The following is a 21096-nucleotide window of genomic DNA, read 5'->3' as shown; positions in this document are numbered from 1 at the left end:
AAATCCAACTTCACTTAGCATAAACACGCACAGAACCCTAAACTTTTTAGTGGCTCTAAATTTTCCTTGTCGATACAGTAACAACAAATCAAAGAAACACGCTGGCCAGCAAAATGACATTAGTTGAAATGACTTGAAACTTCAGTCTCCCCTCTCTCCTTCCTCAGGAGTAGCTGCTCTCTTTGTTCAGCTCCAGCCACCTAAAGGGAAACCGAGCTCTGCTACTCTTAAATTGCTCTGCTTCATATTAAAAAAAAAAAAAAAAAAAAAAAAAAAAAAAGAGTAATTTTGTATTATTTCTCCTCACTGAGCATCTTGTAGAGGCCATAAATCAGCTCGGGAGGAGCGAATTAGCGGGAGGATGGAGCAGACCTAGAGTCGAAGATCACAGGGTGGAAACGAATAGCAAAGAGCAATGGGACTGCCCTGCAGAATTACACATGCACACAAATGGATACACCTATATCCACACAGACACACTCCCTCGCTCTTGCCACCTGGAGGGATCAATGATCCTCCAGCCAATGACTTCAGTTTTTGGGAATGGAATCTTTAACCGTGCCGGTGTTCCTCCTAACCCGCCCTGATTTTCACTTCTGCAAGGTTTTCCCACCTGATCCCGAAAGTTGGTCGGGTTTTTTGGTAGGTTTTGTTTTGTTTTGTTTTGTGAATGTCAGACAGGAGCTCAGAGCAGGCAGGGGTGTGAAGGGAGCTGCGACCCTCGGCTTACCTTCCACCAGGGAGGTGAGTAAAGTGACATTTGCGGCCTTACGCCTGCCGGCTGGTAAATTCAAACCGATTTTTTCTAGCCTTTCTCGCAAAGATCTCCCCCCGTTTTTCGATTTGGCTCTAGAATTGCAAAGAAATTAACATCGTGATTAACCCCGCAGTGTTCCTGGAAGAAACGTTTAGTCTGTGCAGTCAGCGAAGCCTGGGAGGGTTTTCACTCGACGTTAAGGACTCTGGGGGTGTGGATTTCTGCTCGGGTTTGCTGAGATTTTCTTAATTTCTCCCAGGGGTAGAAGCGGGGATGAACCCATTTTTCTCCCGATTTAATCCAGGGAAATCAAATAACGCCAAACAGCAATAATTAATGGAAAGGTTCTGATCTAGAGAGCAAATGCTTATGACACCAACTTGTATTAAGACGGAGTAAAGAGATGGATAGGAAGGTAGAGGAGGATTAAACCCTCTGTTATACCAGGAAAGAGCCAGAATGGGACGAGGGGATAAAAAAACGAATAAATCTGAAAAGTTCGAAGGGAGTGTGTGTGCGCCTGTGAATAAATTGAAAAGGATGGAAATATTTCTTAAACCTTCTCGTGCGTGTGAGTGTGTTCCTGTGCGAGGAGGCGACTCTGAGAGGAAGAGCTCACCTGAGGCAGGGTGCGTTATAAAGAGGGAATGGATCGCCTGGGGGAAGATTGGAATATCTGTCGGAGGTTACTGATAAGGGCAATAAAAGGATGAGTGAGCTATACGTGGGAAATTCAGAGCTATTGTTCGAACGCCCATACATATGTAAACCCCCAGGGATGAAATCTTGCCACCTGCGAAGTCGGGGAGAGTTTTGGCACCTAAGAACAGAGTCAATCGCAATTCTCTCTTAATTCTTACTTAAAATTTGTTTAAGAATTAGCAGTCACACTTAGAGAAAGGAAACCAGAAAGTACAGAGAAGCCACACTAGCTTCCCACTATTATATATCGAAGTAAATAGGGCTGGATGGCAGAACTGCAAGAGAGCAGCTTTCTATATTTCATCTGCTTTGAACCAAAATCTTGTTTAAAATTTAGATTCAAGATAGGAACTGAAGTCAGCAGCAGCCAATGATTACGGCTTGGGCCACCTCCAGAAATCTGCTGAAGTTCAATAATAATGTTTCTTTACCTTGGTAATTCTATTTTCTACAGAGCATCTCTCAGATGTTCTCCCTGCTCCATTTGTAGTTGTACAGAAGGAGCAGGCAGGTTAGCATCTGTAAGTAAAGATCTCTGCTGCTGTCCCTGGCAGCTGAACAATGATTACAGACATTCACGTGGAACAGCAGCTATTTTAGGAGACCCGAATTCTCACGTGTACATTTGGGTGACTGACCGCATGTAGCAGAACTTCACCCCTCGTCTCCAGACACGGAGCCAGAGCCCTTGACGTCATCACAGAATTTTTTTGCGGTGGGGAGAGGGGAACTCCAAACACCAACTTCATTTTAAAGCTCCTTATAACCAACGCATCCAAATTCCTGCTGCAGGAGTCGCCAAGATATTTCCTCCTCTACGGTTAGCAACTTTTAAACATTACCTGAAGTTTATTCATTTTCAGTTTGTATGCATTTGTCTCTGCCTAAAAGTTATGCTTTTTATTCCAGTCTACCTCACACACAGAAAATTGAATCTTGTACCCTCTCAGCCTGAGTGGGTGAGCTGGTACCTCATACTGTTGCCTCATGGCTTCTCCCCTGTTGTGACTGGAGATAGAGCCTTAGCTCACCTTTCTTACAGACAAGTCGTGTTGACAATTCACAGTCCCTCAGGCACTGCCAGGAAGAAAAAGCCCTTTCTCCCTGGCAGCCTTTCCAACTAATGGCCTCAGAGCTTAAATTCTTGTTGCTTCTACATAAAAGCACAGTCTCCCACTTGTTATGATGGAGTGGCAACCGGGCCTGTAGGTTATTCCTTGCTTCCCACTTCCTTCAGTGCCAACAACACCAACTATTTTGAGGTCTTCAGCAAAATCCACCAGGGCATTAGTGGTGATTCGCACAGATGTTAAGCAGCAAAGGCCTCAAAACCAGCTGTGAGTAATTCCTCTAGCAACCTTCTCTGTGTGAAGCATTTTTTCTGACTTTCAGAGCTACCTGTTGGTGGCTTTTCTTTAGTCAGGTACCTGCATACCTTACAGTTTGCCTATCAGATCTCTGCCAACTCCTTGTATGACACCAGGTGTCATAATTGCCATAATTGCCTGATTGTTATTGCCATATAGAGGAAGCCTCGTGGGTTTATCTAGGAAATCCCTAGAAATACATCAGGTCCTGAAATACTTCCAGTTCATCCCGAAACACGCCCACCATGGCATTTTATTATGTCCACTTTCTAAGAGAGAAGTTTAAGGAGGAGAAAAGACAGAAAGTGTGTGCATGGACAAGGGGAAAATCTTTCTGTCTCAGTTCCTTCATTTGTGGCTAAACAAGGCCAAACCCTTGTCTCCTCTCCATACATTCATCCCAGTGTCTGAGCACAGCAGATTTTCACCTTATCACCAGCATTACACGCACAGGCTCTGACAATAGGACCGATGCATATTTGAAATCATCTTTACTGTTGACCAAGGATTTCTGGTGCATGCATGGAGGCCCAGACACATTCACACATTTGCCCCAGACTCTTACCTTCTAAGTACTCCTCCTAGGAGGGACGCATTCAGACACTCTGGAGGGGAAAGACGTCTTTGAACTTCTCCCACAGTTACTTTATACTTTGAAGTTGAGCTAAGCAAAGACAAGCGGCCAGGTACAGAGCAAAACACCTCTCCGGTATTGACTGAAATTCCACCCAGGAAGCCATCTTTATTCATCATCAAAGAAGTAACAGATTTTGGAGGAACCGGAACTGGAGAAAGAAAAGGGGAGGAGGGGAGAGAGAAACCATCAGGCCAGGAAGGAGAACAGGATAACCACAGTCTCTCTGACATGCACAGAACAGCAAAATGAAAGGGAATTTTGAATCTCTGGCTACCTCCAGCAACCTAAAGGGTGCTGCTCCCCCAACCTCTAGGAAATTGCTCCATGAATGATGGATGGAGAGAAGGGTGGTACAGTACAGCCTCTATGCAGGGTTTGATCATTGGGAAATAAAATACATATTGGCAAGCACCTGGCAACTTTCGGGTTTGAGCCTGTGTCTCACCCAGAGCCCCCCGATGCCTTTTGTACAACGGACAGCGCCTTTCTGGAGGGGAAAAAAAGAGGAAAATTTACTTTTTTTTGGCTAATGTTTCCATTACTGCTAAGCTGAGCCAGGAATAAATTCACTACACAAAGGGAGTTGCTGTCTTAAATGAGTATCAAGGCTGGAGGATACAGCAATGAGAAGACAGCTCTGTTATTGCTTTGTGTTTTTATTAAGTCTGGTTTATGAAATAAAATGAGTCTTTTCCTTCAGAAAAAATGAACACCAGGAAAAAATATCTGGTCTAACCATGCTGTTCTCCACTCTGATCATATTGTGCTGTCCGTGAATTAGTAGGAACTCTTCTGCCCCTAAATAAAACTGATTTAGTTACTGCAACATATATTTAAAAGTAGTTATAGGGAAAAGTAAAAAGAGAATGATAAAGTGAAACTAAACAAAATAAAACCATGTTGTTCTCTCCAAGATAAAATGAAGTATTTCCTTTCTCTGAGAAACCAGTGAGGTTATTTTAAGAGTAACCAAGGGGATTATAATGAACAAATTCCTATAATAGCAACCAGACACACTCAGAAATAAACAACAAAATTGGTTGAACTAAAACTGAGAGCCATTCCCCCATGACATGAATTTTGTTTACAAATGAACTTAAATAGCTCTCTCATAATTGTGTGTAACTGTTATGATTTACAGCAGGTGCTCTAATCAATCACCCAATCACTTTAATTTATAGGGAGCCTCACTGCATTTTCCCAGTTGTTTCATTTCTGCAAGTAATTGATAACAAACCATACTTAAGGTATGTTTTATGCAAGAGTTAATAAAAGCTGACAGCTGCTACTGCTGCTTCCTCTTGGATCCGCGGCAACACGCATTTCCTTATAGAAAATATACACTGAAATTGGGGCTTTTGCTGGTGGGAGAGCCCTGGCAGTTTCCAGCAGGCATGTTTCAGAGGAGAAGACTAATTGATTACACACCCTCTTCGAGCAGATACTGCTCCACAATCTCCCGTTTCCACTCAATCAATTGCAAAACCAATTCGGCAAATAATAAGGTTCTATTATGCACATATGCCAGCTATTTAGGTAGTTATAATACATGTCAGTTAAGTCATAAAAGCCCTGTTTATTTGCAACATATCTGGAGAATCAAACCATTAGGGTTGAGCGGATATTTAAGTCGTCTGGAGCTGCTAAACAATAAGATCGGGTATCCTAATATATTACCAAGTGCTAACTACTGGGCAATTGCCAATTTTATAACCTCAGTGCATGGAATAGACACAAACGTGTTTCACTGTTTTTATTACAGATCATTTCCTACTGCCAGACCAGACCCCCACAATAAAAGCTCTATAACAGCTAAAAACCAAAAGGCATGTCGATTTTAGATATACATATTGCTTCGTATGCCTTGTATATAGTCTCCAGTATAAACAAATTATTTTGAGTGGCTTGACTTCAGGGAATCGGAAAGTGAAATGGATTCCTATTTCTCTATTATTTTTAGTTAGGCACTTTATGCAGCTCATAAAGGTGGTTTCAAATAGTTTGAGAGCGGCTCAGAAACAGTTATAAAAGAGTTAGAGGCCTGCTCCTGCTTTCGTTGCCGTTATTAGGAATTTTTTTTGCCATTGATTCTATAGGAAAAGACTTGTTTGTATATCAGAGGCAGTTCCAGCAGACCAAAAAATTGTATTTATATTTTCCCCCTTGTTATACATAAACATATCTCTTATTTCATGCACAATGATCTGTTTTAGTGAAGCATCAAGTAGAAAAAATAGAAATAAAAAAAGAAGAAAAAAAGTTGTATTAAAGCAGTGCCACCAGACAGATTTTCATGACTGGCATTTTTTTCTTGGGACAAACACACAGGCTCTGCAGTTTGAGTACACCTTCACTGTGGCTATATTTAGTGACCAGTTTATCAGGTCACTGTCCAGTGAACTGAGAAATTAAACAAGAGGCAGCAATTCCACGAACATCTGATCTTAGTCCAAACTCACTAAAGAGAGAAGGACCCGTGCAATGCTTAAATGTACCTCACCCTGTTCGCTTTGGCCTTTTGGAGCACTCATTACATTAGTTAACCTTTGAATTATGGATTTTCACGTGCTTGGTGGTTTTTTTCTTCACCCTTGCAAATTGCTTTTGGGAAGCAGGCTGGCTCCCTTCCCTGCTATGCTGAGAGCTCCTCAGCTTCTCTTCCTAGCAGTGTTTCCCTGAAAAGAATGGCATGAACAAACCCATGAGCTGGAGTCTGATAGCTCTGAACCCATCTGAGAGGCTTGCCAGGCGGTGTAAGCATATCTATCGCAATTTCATAGCTTCAGAGAGATCTGCTCTATCTGGGCTCTACATCTTCTGTAAATTACCTAATGCTGCCTCAAAAAAAGTGTTTGCCATGGAATGAATTATCTCTATCTATATCATATCTATATGTTTATCATGGCTGGAGCTTTTCAGACACAGCCCAGACATCAGCAGAGATAACAGAACGTGGAGCTTTTGTGGGTGAGGAGATCTCCACGTCCGCGCGTGCGGCTGCATGTGTCAAATCCCTGCGCGTATGTAAATAAACCCGAATGCAGAGGATATTTTTAGCCGATATCAACTTCCCCAGTTGGTTAGGGACTGCCACAACTGCTGAAATGACACAGAATAACACACACGTATCCACACGGCGTCCCCGCCACTCCTGCTCTCGCTTTATCCCACTTAGTTCTTGTTATCCCCAGCAAAAGCTGTTCGATTTTCTTTCACTCCCAAACTCTATTTGCTGCGTGTGTGTGAGCACTCACAAATACATCATTCCCCCTTTCAAAATCTCTGCCTCCTCCCTTCCTTTATACTTCTTTGTTTACCTCCTTTGTCTCTCTTTTTCTTTCCTCTCCTTTTCCACCTCTTTATCCCTTTTTCCTCCCTCTTGGTTTTTTTTTTTGGTTGTTTTTTTTTTTTTTTTTTTCCTCTCCTCCTGTGGTTACTTCCAGCCTCTTTGTCATTTCTCCCCCTTCCATTTCTCTTCAGCTTATCAATAAACCGGGAGAGCAACAGTAGCCGCTTGATTTGTTAGTAATTATAAGCATACTGTTCCTGCAAACGGGATCTCTAGATGAGTGAGATCGCTTTAAAACGACAGCAGGAAATGGTGGGGAAATGGAGCATGGCGAAACTCAGCGTGAAGCTTTCAGTTCTTTACATGTTTACAATTTTCTGTGCATACATTAAGTCTTAGGCTTCTCCTTTTTTTCTTTTTTTTTTTCTTTTTCTTTTTTTTTTTTTTTTGTGGTGGTTTTCTGTTGGGTTACTCACCAAAAACATGTGAAAATGCGCACAAATGTGAACGCACAAGTGGAAATGGGGTGAAAAAAGCTGTTTTAACGACAGTAAAACCAAAGAAATAATAGATTTATGTCCTGCAAACAGCTGCTTAAGAAGGGTTTAAGCTATGAATATCATTGCAATAACCCAGCTGAATAATATGGTAGTCGAACAGTCAGTCAAATAATCAATCAGAAAGATTATTTCTTGTATTTTTTACTAAGAAACGTCCTGGACAAGTTAATTACTAATAAACTATCAAACTACTTTCATTTTTTTTTTTTTTTACTCTGCCTACTGGACTTTAAATGAGTAAAAAGTTCTTTGTCCATGCTAACAACAGGACTTTGCTGTAACTGGTGATTTGCTCTGACTCTGTAGCCAAGCCTAAAACGTCCGGGAGCAGCGTCTTAGACGCTGAAACTAAAGAGACCCGGATCTTATCTTAATTTTAAGGAAAAAATACGAAAATTGTGTGTTCATCTCCCATTTCCTTCTGTCCCCCTCGTCCCCTCCTCTCCTCCCGCCCCTCTCCTCCACCGCAGTCCCCGTCCCCTGAAAGCCAGGACTAAATTTCAAAGTGGAATGTATTCCCTCGAAACTGTTTTGCATTTAATTAAAGGGGATCCTTAGGTTCAGCGGGTAATTCAGGAATAAGCACGAAACTGAGTGGCATTGAAGCAACATCTCGTGAGCCCCAGATCTATCACCTGGAAAGCAGAGGCCGGAGTGGCTTTCAGTTAATTATTTATCAGCTGCTTCAAGGGGTGGGGAGGAAACTCGTGCTGGATTATTAACAGCTAAAAACAAAAGGTTAAGAGACCTTCTTTCATGCGTTTCCTTAAAATAGGAGGAACAACGGAGCGTGTTTGCAAGGCCATGAATGAAGGTCTTCCAAGTTAAAATGGTCTTTGATGCTAAATCAGATGTGAGTGTGCAGAGATCGTCAGAAACAGCTGAAAGTAAATAAAAACATCAGAATAATTTTAAGGTCACTGACTGTGCCCCAGAGTCACAAAAATTAACTTGGGACTCGGGCCACATAAGGTTTTGCAGGAAGACAACTTCTTTCGCCCATAGAGAGTGCCAAGCAAATTTCAGATGAGCATTTGATAAGGGGACCCAATCTTTTATTCCTGACACATGGAAAACCTTCCCTTCACTTCAGCAAAAATCGAGGGAAAGGCCTCGAAACGTGCAGCCAGTAAGCTCTGAAAGCTGAGTTAAATCTGATATTAATGCTCTTGGTGATTATTATCATCTTGATGATTTATCTGGCTCCCTCCCTCCCACTTCCACCACCCAAATCCTAATGGAAGTGGGAGTTAAAGATGATTTTTTAATGTCTCGTTGGATTTTTAGACTGTTAATGTACCGCATCCTTCTCATTATTAGTTTATTGATTGTTCATTGACCAGCCCCCTTCAAATCGTATTAACCACCCTCTGCCAGTTTAGATTAGGAGAGTTTAAAAAGCACCTTTCATTATTTCAGCGCCACCACCACTACGGTGGAGTTCAGGCTTGGTAGCTTAATGCTCTCTCTAATGGGGCAGCTAAGAGACAAGGGGCCACGGTCCCTGCCTATTGCATTAATAGCTCAAAGGGGGCTAATACAGAAAATTAGCCTTAAACGAGCTCTGGAGATCTCCAAATGAAAGAGCCATTTATCACGCTGGCTACCTTCACTCCACTCGTTTGCTCTCTCTACTGGGAACAACTCATTTCCTCTTAACTAAATTACTTCAGAAATGTCAAGTAAGCTCAGATAGCAAACATAACAAGAGCCTGGGTATATGTAATCTGTTGTGCGGGATCGATACGTGAGATAAATCAATAGCCGTGTATGAATCCCTATATAATTTCCTTAATATTTTGGCAAACCTTTTGCATAGAGAGATAATTCCCTCTGCAGGCCTCAAAGGCCATAAAGGAACAGACAGAGACTGGGTGATATAATTAAGTTTAGGCTTCAAGTCCCCATCATACTTTTCCCACTACTTTGCAATTAAAGAAATTGAGGCACTCAGCTAGGATTGGGTGAAGCAGACCCCCTGCAACCCTTGCCTACCAAATATGTAGCCCAGGAGTGTTCCACTGCACAAAAATCAGTCAATACCCGTGTGTCTGTCTATCTGTCTGTGCCATCTGCCTGCAAGAACGACTCACAGAGTTTAAATAACTTGTTCTTGTTTCAAAGCACATCCTCACAGCTACAAACTGCAGGGAACAAAGCGAAATTGATACTGAATGCTCTCTGCATTGCTCCTTCCCTTGTCCTGATTAAATATTGACTGCCACAAATGTGACCTGCTATTTATTACCCATTTATTTTCCTCTGCACCCAGGAAACTCACTGTGAAAAAAAGAAAAAAATACAATATTCCTTTATGCTGGAAATTTTCTTGGATCTCAGCATTACTTCTAAGGAACAAAATGCTGCTACAGTGACTTTTAAACAGTTGCAAATGCATCTCAGGCTCTTTTTTAGTAACCTTATTTCCAAAGAGCATGTGTCTCCTGTTCATCATGTGTAAACTCAGAGTATCTCTTCTTCTGGCTGCAAATAGGCACAAGTAATCCCACCTAGATGGGACTGGGTCTCTTTAGGCAGCAGCTGCTCCATCTGGGGCCATTTCAATGCCCACACACACAAAGCACACCTAAATATATGCCTAATACATATAAAAACCTATACCTAATATGTAATAATTACTGGCATTCACATTCTAGTGCTACTCGCTGTCTAATTGCACCACCCAGCACGCACATGGAATGTCTCTGCTGTCCTCATCAGCTGAAGGATGGAGAGACAGAAGCCTGCGTGTGTTTAAAAGAAAAAAAAAAAAAAAAGAAAAGAAAAGAAAAAAGAAAATAATATTTTAGGTTTTAGGTTGTGTATTCTGCGAAAGACCAGCACGGAACAACCTTAGAAAGGAGCCTCTCGACCACAAATCAAGTAATTAGTCAAATACACCCAAGAGGGAGTGTATGAGGTGTCAAGTGGGGGTGGGGAAGGGGGAGGAGAGTGAGAAAAAAAAAAAAAGCTAAAAATACAACAAGAAATCATCAGGTTACAGACCCTGAGGAGAAACCCCACTAAACATCCAAACTGAACCAATACAGCAGAAACAAACAACCTTTTTTTTTTTTTTTAAAGTTAAGTAAGTTTCTCTTCCTTAAAAAAAAAACCAAAACCCTTTGACGTTTCAACAGATAGTCATACATGGTGCTGTCAAATGGTCTTCAAGTTTTCATTTGTGCTCGCTCAAATAACCAGACCTTGATCATGTGTGTGAAAGAGAGACCGTGCATGGAGATTTAAATTAAAAAAAAACCCAAACAACCAACAACAAAACAAACAATAAATACACGGAAGGACCTCATGCTGCCTTCAACACATTTTAGATAAACACCCTCCCTGTTATTTTGCTTTACATCCTAGAAGATCGTCGCTGTTAAGCTATTTGTGCGCATTTGACAAATAACAAGGTCCTGGAGATAAGTGCCGTTGGTAGTAAGCATAAGGGACAGCGTTTTTAAGCCTCATCTCTGGTACTTAAAATTGAATCTAGAAGTAGAAACTCCTTAGATAATTAAAGATAGCTTTCCTTCCATTTGCAGCGTGCGATCTGTTTAATGTCTACCAGCATAACACAACACTAATCGCCAAGCATCTTTGAGTGACTGTCAGAGAAATGTAAAAAAATTAAGCAGCTGCAATACGCCCAAAATGAGTTATTGTAATTACATTTAATTAGTTTAATTAGTTAATTATTTTGCTTACAGCTGTACAAGAGACTGCAAACATTTGTTAATATCACATTCGCTTTAACAGTATGGGGTGATTCTGCAGTTACACTAAATCATGGGCGCATATGTAGAAAGATGTAAAAAATGGGCATGGGGAAGGGGGGAATCTTGGGGGAAGGAGGGAATCTTGGAGGGAGCAGGGAAGGGGGCTGAGGCTGCCTTTCCATGGGCATCTCTTTCTCTCCTCTCCACGTTTGATTCGCCTGGGAAATGTATTTAAGCCCCAAAGGGAATCAACCTCTTTCCCCATTAAAAGCCAAGGGGTCCCCATCGAACACTATCGGGGGGAGGAGGGGAGGGAAGGGGGGCTGTGGAAACTGCACTGGAGCACGGGGTGCCCCATTAGAGAGCATTTGTGTAATTAAACCCTTTGAAGGGCGGGGGAGGCGGGGATATAAACTTTTCCTTTCGCATGTCTTATCCCTTCACTCTGTCTGCTGATCCAATCAGCTATTCGTCTTGCTGCCATGGGTGCCTGCTTCCCGGAGAAATTCATTGCCCCAAAGTCAAAATATATCATGAAGATATTGCTACACAGTAAAAGTTTGTCTAGCTTGTTGGAATAATCCATACCTTTTTTAATGACAGACTGGTCCAATAAGTTCATACCGCTGTTATTGGCATCTTCAACTGACTGTGGATATAAAAACATCACTATTCAAATTGACTGGATATTAAAGAATCGCGTACATAAATCATGTCATTCCAAACTGGAGTCCCTGTTATTTGTATTAATTCACTAGGGGAGGAGGGATTTTTTTATTGTTGTATTATTATTATTATTGTTATTATTATTTCCCCAAATCCACAAGGAAATGAAATTCTTACAAATTATATAGTCTTCTAATAAAACAAAAGGAGGTGTGGAGCATATGGGGTGCAATACTGGTTTTGTTATCTTATAAAACATAGATATCACATAGACTTCTTTGCATTCCATAAAGCTTTATATTTCTTCCTTTGAAAATGTGGCAATTTGGCAACATCTGCAAGATCTATTGCATGACATAAATGAACACGATTAAGGACAACTTAAATGCTCCCTCCCCTTTCCTCCCCCTCCTCCTTTTTCTTTTTTGTTTTTTTGTTTGTTTGCTTAACCCTGCTACATTTTAATAATTCAAGGACCATTTACTTTTTATATATCATAGTTTACATTATGGACTTTTAATTAAAGCCTGAGCCTTTCGGAGCGCAGTGCAACGCCCACATCATATAGGGGATGAGCAGAAAGAGATTTACAGCTCGCGAGGTTGCTGCCATGTCCTGAATTAGTGGGGACGGGGAGGGAGGAGCGGGGATACACATTATCAAAAGTATGAACCATCAAATTGATTGCCTAGGAAAAAAAGTCTCCCGATTTCAAAGCCTTGTTTTCCCCCCTTATCCCCCTCTCTTTTCAGCCCGCTGAGGAGCACACCTGTTATTATGGCATTAACTTCTTTAGCAGGGAAGAGAACAAAGACGGGCACAGAGGACACAGCAAATGCTGGGTTTCATTTCTCAAAACGAAAGTGGTATATACAAAAAAAAAAACCCAAACAAGCCAAAATTACTGCTGAATCTGCACTCGGTACTGTAAAATCATCTCAGAAAGAGAAGAGGTGTCATAAGAAAAATTTATTGCAGAATTCCAACAGGTTCCATTTTAGGGTAAATTCTGGGGAAAAGGGGGACCTGTGGGTTTCTTGGCTTTATTATTTTATTTTTCCCATTACTATTACTAAAGGGTTTGGGTTTTTCAGTGTTATTGCATATCTGGGAAGTTGTCACGTTTCTCCTTGTTAAGCAAAACACCTTTACAACAAAGCAATGATTTACTTCACCATTATTTTAACTTTATCTTTGCTACGGCGAAAGGCTGAGCTTATCCGGATCCGGCCCTTATCTCCGTCTCTGTGCTCAGCGGAGACATTCCAGATGGAACGAGACTTAGGAGAAAATTACATCTCCCCAAAATGTGATGGAGCAATATTTTCTATGAGATCTTTCCTTTCATTTTCCTTGAATCCACCCTCAAACGAACGCACACACGCACCCACAGAGCGGTGCCTTATGTGCTGTGTTTGGGCATGGCTGTGTGTCTCTCTCATAATCAATAGGCTACATACCTAAAGGGCACAAAATAAAATTACAAAGTCTTCCCTCCTTTCCCTGAGCAGCTCTCAACGAGGGATGATGAGCAAACCCTGCAGCCTGCTGGAGCGCAGCGTGGCGCACCTCCATGGCACAGAATCGGAGGTAAACGTGAAACATCACCTTCTCTTTTATTTTTTTTTTCCCATCTTTCCTCCTTACCTCACCTTATCTCTGGAGTCGATGGTTGCGCACACCCTTTATGTGTGTGTGTGCACTCCGCTCGCTCCATCAGCAACGTGGGTTAGTTGTTGTAGTTAATGAGAAGACTCCTGTCTGATTTTCTATCTAATTACGCCCTCCTGCTGGGTTTTTGTACAGGATATTCGCTCAGCATGCTGGCAGTTAATAGTCACAGAGAGGATCGTAAAGATTTAATTAGGACTGCATGCGGAAACGTGGAAAAACAACTCAGACTTTTAATTACTAGACTTCTTTAGTTAAAAGTGATACCAGGGGTTACTTTATAAGAGACTTGGGTGTTTTGGTGCAACTTAACTTTCCGTGTCTCTAGCTAGCACATAGCAGCAGTGTGAGTGAGGAGGAGGAGCGGAGGTGTGTGTGCAGGGAGGGGAAAGGTGATGAGCTTCCAGATATACTTAGAAAATCTGGAGAGGAAGATTCCCCTCCCTTCCCTCCTCCAATAACCTGATAGCATGAGGCTTCCTAGGCACTATCTATAGCCACCTTATTCGACTCCTGTGGATACATCTGAGTGAAAATCTTAAAAACGGAGCTCTTTGCTTTCTTTCAAAGAGTGTAAAGAATCTGAATTTCTCCCTCCGTTTTTCCTTAATCGAATCTCTCCTTACTATAACCATACTTTTGCCCAGCCGGTGGAGGGAAAAAATATCTGGGGTTGCAATGGTGGATTTTTTTTCAGAGCCCCTATTAGATGACGCAAATTTTTGTTCAATAAGTAGGTCTTGGGTTCTCTGTTCCCTGTCTGAAGGTTGTAAATCGCAGATTGAAAATTCCTCTCGAGAGGGGCAGCAATAGCAATACAGTATGTCCTGTTTACAATAACAGAGCGCTATCGTGTTACAATCACTTAATTCTACCCCTGGACAATGGCTCACACATGGACTAGATTTGGTGTTTATAAAATAACCACTGTTTCTTTCTGTCACGCACTCTCTTTCTCTGCCTCCTTCCCAGCCTAGCCCATTCTCATGGCACATATTTGATCAGACATGCACATGCTAAAGCAAAGAGAAATATCTTTATCCAACTACATATCTCGAAATCCGTTCAACTTTTTGGACTACTAAAGAAAATGAAAAAACCCAGTATTTGAAACCCTTCCTGGAAATTTAATCTAGCGATGGTGGATAATGGGTATACGTCGCCTAAATAAAAATCCCTGTAGCTAGAAAAGGTTCCTCGAATCTAGAATAAATCCATATTAAATATCAAGATGGAAAACTGCCCAGCCTCATCTGTCACTAGTGGGGGGACGAGAATAGAAAATGCTGAGCGGCAGCAGCGAGTTCTGGGCTGCTTTCCCTCCTGCCTGTGTTAACTTGCAGTTGGACACCTCTTCCTTCACGTGTTTCTCCTTGGGATACCCTCCTCTCCCTCTTCCCCTCCTCCCCCAACCTGGAACAAACTTTCAGAAATAAAGGACCTGTTTAATTTCCTGCTGTCTCAGCACCCCAAGCCAAGAACCCCAACCCTGCTGGTCCACAGCTTCGTCTGCCCCATCCTATCCCCATCCCATCGCACCCACCCTGGCCCGGCCAGCCCGGGCGAGCAGGTCGCGGGTGGCCACGGGTGGCCCCGCTGCTCTCGGAACATCGGGGGGAGGCACTTCCCGAGAGTGCAGTCCCCTTCCCGCAGAATGGATGTTTTATTGGGAAACGGATGGACGGCTGCTTTATTTGAGCTCCTTCTTTCCTGTTATTTTCTCTCTTCCCTTCTTTCTTTATGTCTTTCTCTCTTTCCCTATCTTCCCCCTCCTTTCCCTCTCTTCTCTATCTTTTCTTCCTTTTCTCTCTCCTTTCGTCCTTTCTGCCTTTCATCTTTTTCTTCTCTCTTTCTTATCTCTTTCCTTTCCCTTCTCTCTCCTCTGTTTTACTCTCTCACAAAAGCACAACAATTACCGGCTTTTCTTTGGGGAAAGTGTAAATATCCAAGCACAAACAGTACTTAACGCCTATCGGCTGCAAAGAGAAAGGAGGAGAGCGATCCCCTCTCTGCATTCACAGAGGTAAAACTCGCCTTGACTTGCAAACCACTTAGTCTGAGCCAGGAATGCGAGACGAGACCTGCGCATCGCGCCCGTGGCGGTCAGGGGCTGCCCCCAGGTCTCAAAGCCACCTTGGAAACCCGCAGAAACCAGCGACCCGACGGTCAATGAGCTCGGAGGCGGGAGCAAATCCAAACAGCAAAACCTTTCTATTTCTAAAACACTTCGCCCCAGCAAAGCTCGGGGATTTTCCCGTGCAGCCCTAAGACAAGCCTCAAGCCAAAGCAATGCATCCCCTCCGCTTCCCTGCCGCTGATTCCTCTCATGTTCAGCAGCATCCTTTTTCACGGCTATTTTTTATCTTCCCAGCTCCTCTTTTCTCCTTTCCTTTCCCCTTTCTGTAACTTTGAAGTCGTTATTTCATCCAGTAGTCCATATCTTTATTTAGCCCAAGACTAAATACATGTACAGATATGATATATGACAAAGAAATTTTGTGGAAAAAAACCAAACCAAACCAAAACCGAAGCCGCATGGAGGGGAACCCACAAAATTCCGATTAGGAAAGCCTAAGGCAGGACTTGGACTCAGGAGGCTCCAGCCTCCGCCTCGAGGGTTCACACGGGCTGGCCATGCCCTGCCCCAACAAGGTGCAAACCACCCCAGCACCGAAGCTGTTAAGGGTCCTTCTGGTTTTAGGAAATAACACGTGATGATGAGTTTCGCGTGGGATGGAAGAAAGCTGGGAAATACTGTGCTTTGAGCCCGACGAAACTCCTTTGTTATCCAAAAGAGGGAATGAAACTATTTAAAATCAGGGCTACCCTACCAAGCACACTTAACAAATAAGGGGGGGTGGGGGGACGGACACGGGACTTGTTCCTGATCACCAGTTATTGCTTTTGGTTTGTTTATATTTTCCCTCCCTCCCGGATGAAAAATGTAGTAATTCGACAGTTTCATCAAAATCTCTGAACGGCAGGAAATTGGTTGGGGGGGGGGGAGGGGGGCGGGGGAAAGAGGGGGGTGGAGGGGAGTGGAAGCTGAGATTGCATGGGAAATAACTGGAATTTGAAAAGCCAAGCTTGAACTCTGCCAGCTTTTGAAACACGTGGAATATTTAGAGCAGCATGTCTGCCTTCCCCCTGCACTTTGCTGCTTTGCCATGTAGGGGAGGGTTTATAAAGCAGAGCCTGTGCGTGACAGCAAGGAAATAAAATCTCTTATTTAAAAAAGAAAAAAAAAGAAAAATAGAGGTGGAGGGGGGAGGGGGGGGGGGAGTACCAGAGTTACAAAGCCAGTGTGGAAAAAGAATGGCAACCCACAGAAATATTGCTGGAAACCCCTCAGCGATCATTCCTAGCCCAGGGACAGGGGCTCCAGCTGCACTGCCCGGGAGAAAGAAACGCGGTGCCTTACCTGGACCTCCTCCATCCCCGGGTGTCCGATGCCGTGCAGAGAAAGGCTGTCCCCCATGCCGGAGTCAAGGCCATGGTGAGCTGAGTGCAGGAGGACATCTGGCCTCCTTACTGAGTGGTAGTCCCGCCTGGGGTCCAGTCCCGAGAGCTGCGGCAGGGCGGCCCGAGGCTGTGGCAGCAGTGACCCGGTTTCTGATCCCACCTCTTGCCTCTGCCTCTGTCCCCAGGGGTGCTGCTGGGGCTGATGCAAGGGGTTTAGGGAGTAGGGGTCATTGACATGGGAGTAAGGGTCCTGGCTTTGGTGGTAAGGAAGAGGCTGATAGGGGGGTGGGAAATAAGGCGGCTGGAAATCCGAGGATGGGGTGTGAGAGAGCGGAGGAGCGCTGGAGTAGGGTCCCTGCGAGACGGATCCCAGCTGGGACAGCCTGGAACTGTGGCTGGGCACTCCATCATGCCGGTCCTACAAGCGGAATGACAGACAAACAACAACAAAAAAAGAGGACCTTTTTTTAAAAAAAAAAAAAGTAAAAGGAGCACAAACCCACCCCGAAGTAAAATAAATTATAAACAGTTGGAAAGTGGGATTCAGATGTGCCCCCTTCCCCCACCAATTATTAGAAGTGTTCCAGTGTTTAGCACCCACATCGTGTCTATTCCCAGAAACAATCAAGAAGGGGGAAGGGGGCGGGGGGTGTGAGGGAGAATTGCTAAATATCATAATTAAAAATGTAGGACTGGTGCTCCAAATACATGTACGATCTGCAATTTCAGACCAGTAATATAATTCCCCATCCACAGCCCCCTCAAATCAAACCAAAGGTAAAAAAATAATAAATTAAGAGCACCAGAACACCCTTCTATGCAGACAACCCACCCCTTCTCCTGCCTAAATTTTCCCAACCTCTCTTTATTCCCTCTGCTGAAGTCCTGTAACTCAAAATCACCAACCCATTTTCACGTGGAAAAGCCCAAAAAGAAAGTTGCACTCCTCGGAAGACTCCGAGGTGAGAAGTTGTGCGAAAAAGGACTTGGGAAAAATAAAAAAAAAATAAAAAAAAAAAAAGGGAAAAAAAAAAAGAAAGCCAAAATAAAATTTACAGGGAATCTTTGCTTAAAGGGAGTCTACCCCTTAAAAATAATTTTTTAAAAATTCAAATAAAATAAAAATGAAACATCAGTATTGAACAAATCCAGCCGCTATGATTTCTGCAGCAACTTCCAGTGTCTTTTGTTTCCTTTTTCAATATTATATTCCAGAGAATGGGGTGGGGGTTAATTGTAATGAAAAGTCTTTGGGGTGTGTGGGGGGATAGGGGGTGGGGGAAGTGTATAGAGGCTTCAGAGAAAAGGTGGGAGAGGAGTTTTGTCCAACTCCAACGCACTGAAGCTGTGAGGCTAAAGTAAACAAGAAAAATATCTATTCCACAGAGTGTAGCTCAAACCCCCACAAGCAATGGCACACATGGTTTTAAAAAAAACAAAAAAACAAAAACAAAAAAAACCAACAACAAAACAACACGGAAAAAAAGTTCTTTTTCCCCCCTGCTCTTCCCCCAAGACTCCCCTAGCTCAAATCGGGAACACACAATGCAAAAAGGGAGAAGCAGCTGCAAGCCTCCTCCAATTATTGTGCTAAATTACCAAGCCAAAGGCGTTTAAAAAGAGAGAGAGAGGGAGAGAGAGACACAACAGATCGAGAGAGAGAGAGAGAACATGCAATTCTAGTACAACATGGATCCAAACTCACCATGGCGGAATAGGTGTGGACTAACATCTGGAAATAAAAAAAGTCTTGTAATAGCTAAAAATAAAATAATGGTGATAATACTAATAATTGGAGGGAAAAATATCAAGGAGATCTGCAAAGGGACGTGTTGGACACAGGAGAACAGCTTGAGATATTTCGAAGTCTATCCATCAAAAAAAAAAAAGGTTAAAAAAAAAAAAAAAAAAAGACCAATGCCCCCAAAACCGAGCCTGGAAACCTCTATCTACATATATGATTTACCCCTCCCTCTCGGGGATTTTTTTTCCTCCTTTTTTTTGGTCTTTTTTTGGTTGGTTTTTGTTTTTTTTTTTTTTTTTTTCGCCTTTGAGCTCCCAAATACAATCCTCTTCAACCCAAGGCTAGGCTCAGACTGCTCCGCTACCCCTTCCTCCCTTTCCTTCTCTACACCGCCTCATAATAATTGATATTCATGACTATTAATATTACACGACTACTTTAAAGGGAGAATGCAGGACCAAATGGAGCGTGAAGCTGGCAGCCAGCTCGAGAGCTCCCCTACTATTGTAAATGACGTTCATTCAGTGGAGAATTACTAGATGTAATCAGACGAGGGGGGCTGGCAGAGGCAGAGTTTGGGGAGAGGGAGAGGGGGGAAAAAGTTTAGCGAGGAAGAGGCAGAACTTCAATTAACTCGAGCGGAGGAAGATGCGGAAAGTAGACACTGCTGAGCTGAAGCAAGGAAGTGAGATGAAGCAACGCTAGAGGCTCAGAAAAAGAAAAAGAAGAAGGAGAAGAAGAAGAAGAAGAAGAAGAAGAAGAAGAAGAAGAAGAAGAAGAAGAAGAAGAAGAAGAAGAAAACATATTTCCTTTTTGTTTTAATATATATTTAATTATACATTCCTAATACGAGGAATTGATTGCCTTTGGTGCTTTTGCTCTTGCAGTTTGTTGTTGGGGTTTTTAAGCAAATAATGAAGAAAAAAGAGGCTTTTCTAATTTTTTTTTTTGTAATTTTTAAAAGAATGGAAGAAGAAATGTGCAGTCACTGTAATATATGTCTATTTACAGCGAAGATTAAGCCCTTCTGGCGCGTGTTAAAGAGCGTATTTATTCTCAATACCCAAATAAATACTCGAATCTGCGTTAAGTTGGGCTCCACTTCTTTTTTCTTTTTTTTTTCTGAATCCTGTTTCTACTGCCCGATATGAAAAAAAAAAAAAAAATACGTACATAGATCTCACGATTTCCACCCAAATGTGAAATGCATGGAGAGAATTTTAAAGGATAGTAAATTTATAGTTTTGAGGCAAAGCCAGGGGCGATATAAAACCTTTTTGATGTTGCAGGAACCCGTTCAACTGGACTGTCTGCCATTTCTGTTAAAGTTCAACTTACGTTCCTTCCTAAATAGACTCACACTTCCCAGAGCTGCCCCCCCGCACACACACACACACACACTTTTGTTTTAAGAACAGATTCAGTTTAAGTGGCTGACGCCTCTACCATCGTGTTGTTAATTATAAATCGGACAGAAGAGACCGAAATATTTTTTAACATAAATATAGAGGGTTTCAGCTCTTTAAAAAAGAGACAGCATTTTTTTCCCCTTTTTTTCTTTTTTCTTTTTTTTTTCCCTGGTAAGGCTACACGTTGCAAAATGCCCTGGAGCGCATCCCCAAGTTAGGATGTGCCCTGCCCGCAGCCAAATCCCACCCAACCGCTCCCCCAATTCTTCTCTCCCACGGCAATCTACAAACGCGGGTGTCCGTAAATCCACAGAGCTTTAAAACGCCCCATCAAAAGCAGGGTGGAAAAAAAGCCCTCATCCCCGACCTCGGCAGCCAGGGAGGGGAGATGTTCTGTCGCCTGCTGCTGCGGGCAGAGACAATGGCCGGGCAGCGCCTGGAGATGGGGAGGGAGAGGCAGCGAGGGCTCAGCGGGCTGGGGACACGCGGGGACACAAACACACACACACACGCACACACGCACACGTGTGTGCTCATTCTCTGCTCGTTCTGCAGATGCCGGCTTTTGCCAATGATAATTAGCTTGACGGCAGCTTTTGGGAGTGGAGACATATCTCCCGTGCGGCCGGCGGGTCCCCACCCCGCTTCCCTCCATCCCGTTCTTTCTCCGGCCGGGAGCAGCCGGAGCTGTACCTCGCCTGGGTCTCTTTCTGCGCTTTTCCCGGGAGTTTCCCCTCTGTAAGTGCCAAGGCGCTCCCGGAGGGGAGGGCTGCGGGCGGCGCGGCGGGGCTGGGGATGGGGCGGCCCCGACGGCGCTTCCCCGGCGGGCTCCGGCCGCTTCCCGATCCCCAGCCCCTGTCCGGCTCCTGCCCGTCCCCGTCCCAGTACACGTCCACTGCCCGATCCCCGCTCCCTGCCCAGCAGCCAGCCCCTCGCTCGGTGTCCTCTCTCTCCTCTCAGCCTCTACCCAGTCCCTGCCCAGCCCCTGCCCTGTCCTTGCCCGGTGCCCCGTGGCTGCCCGGTCCCGCCCCGGCTCCTGTCCGGTTCCCAGTCCCTGCTTAGTGCCCAGTCCTTTTCCGGCCCCTGTTCAGTCCCCGGTCCTTGCCCTGT

The 21096-nt window shown here is 43.6% G+C and overlaps 1 protein-coding gene across 4 annotated transcripts in view; it reads right to left on the bottom strand.

The window, feature by feature from the left end:
* TFAP2B (transcription factor AP-2 beta) overlaps positions 1–21096 on the bottom strand; it is a 32699-nt gene that overhangs the window by 10289 nt on the left and 1314 nt on the right. The window contains exons 1-7 of one of the 4 annotated variants that reach the window (XM_069011796.1): positions 20680–20904; positions 18539–18565; positions 16793–17251; positions 11623–11683; positions 3876–3950; positions 3392–3611; positions 731–849 (exon numbers count right to left, since the gene is read on the bottom strand). In XM_069011796.1, coding sequence (XP_068867897.1) covers positions 731–849; positions 3392–3611; positions 3876–3950; positions 11623–11683; positions 16793–17251; positions 18539–18565 — 961 coding nt within the window. In that variant the 5' untranslated portion in view covers positions 20680–20904. Of the gene's footprint in view, positions 1–730; positions 850–3391; positions 3612–3875; positions 3951–11622; positions 11684–16792; positions 17252–18538; positions 19307–20679; positions 20905–21096 lie in introns of those variants that run through there. The other 3 variants (XM_069011793.1, XM_069011795.1, XM_069011794.1) reach the window with 3 other exon arrangements.

The sequence above is a fragment of the Aphelocoma coerulescens genome, chromosome 3, assembly GCF_041296385.1.
Source record: "Aphelocoma coerulescens isolate FSJ_1873_10779 chromosome 3, UR_Acoe_1.0, whole genome shotgun sequence".
NCBI classification, from domain to species: domain Eukaryota; kingdom Metazoa; phylum Chordata; class Aves; order Passeriformes; family Corvidae; genus Aphelocoma; species Aphelocoma coerulescens.
The sequence above is the reverse complement of the archived record's forward strand: the minus strand, read 5'-3'. Positions and strand labels throughout refer to the sequence as shown.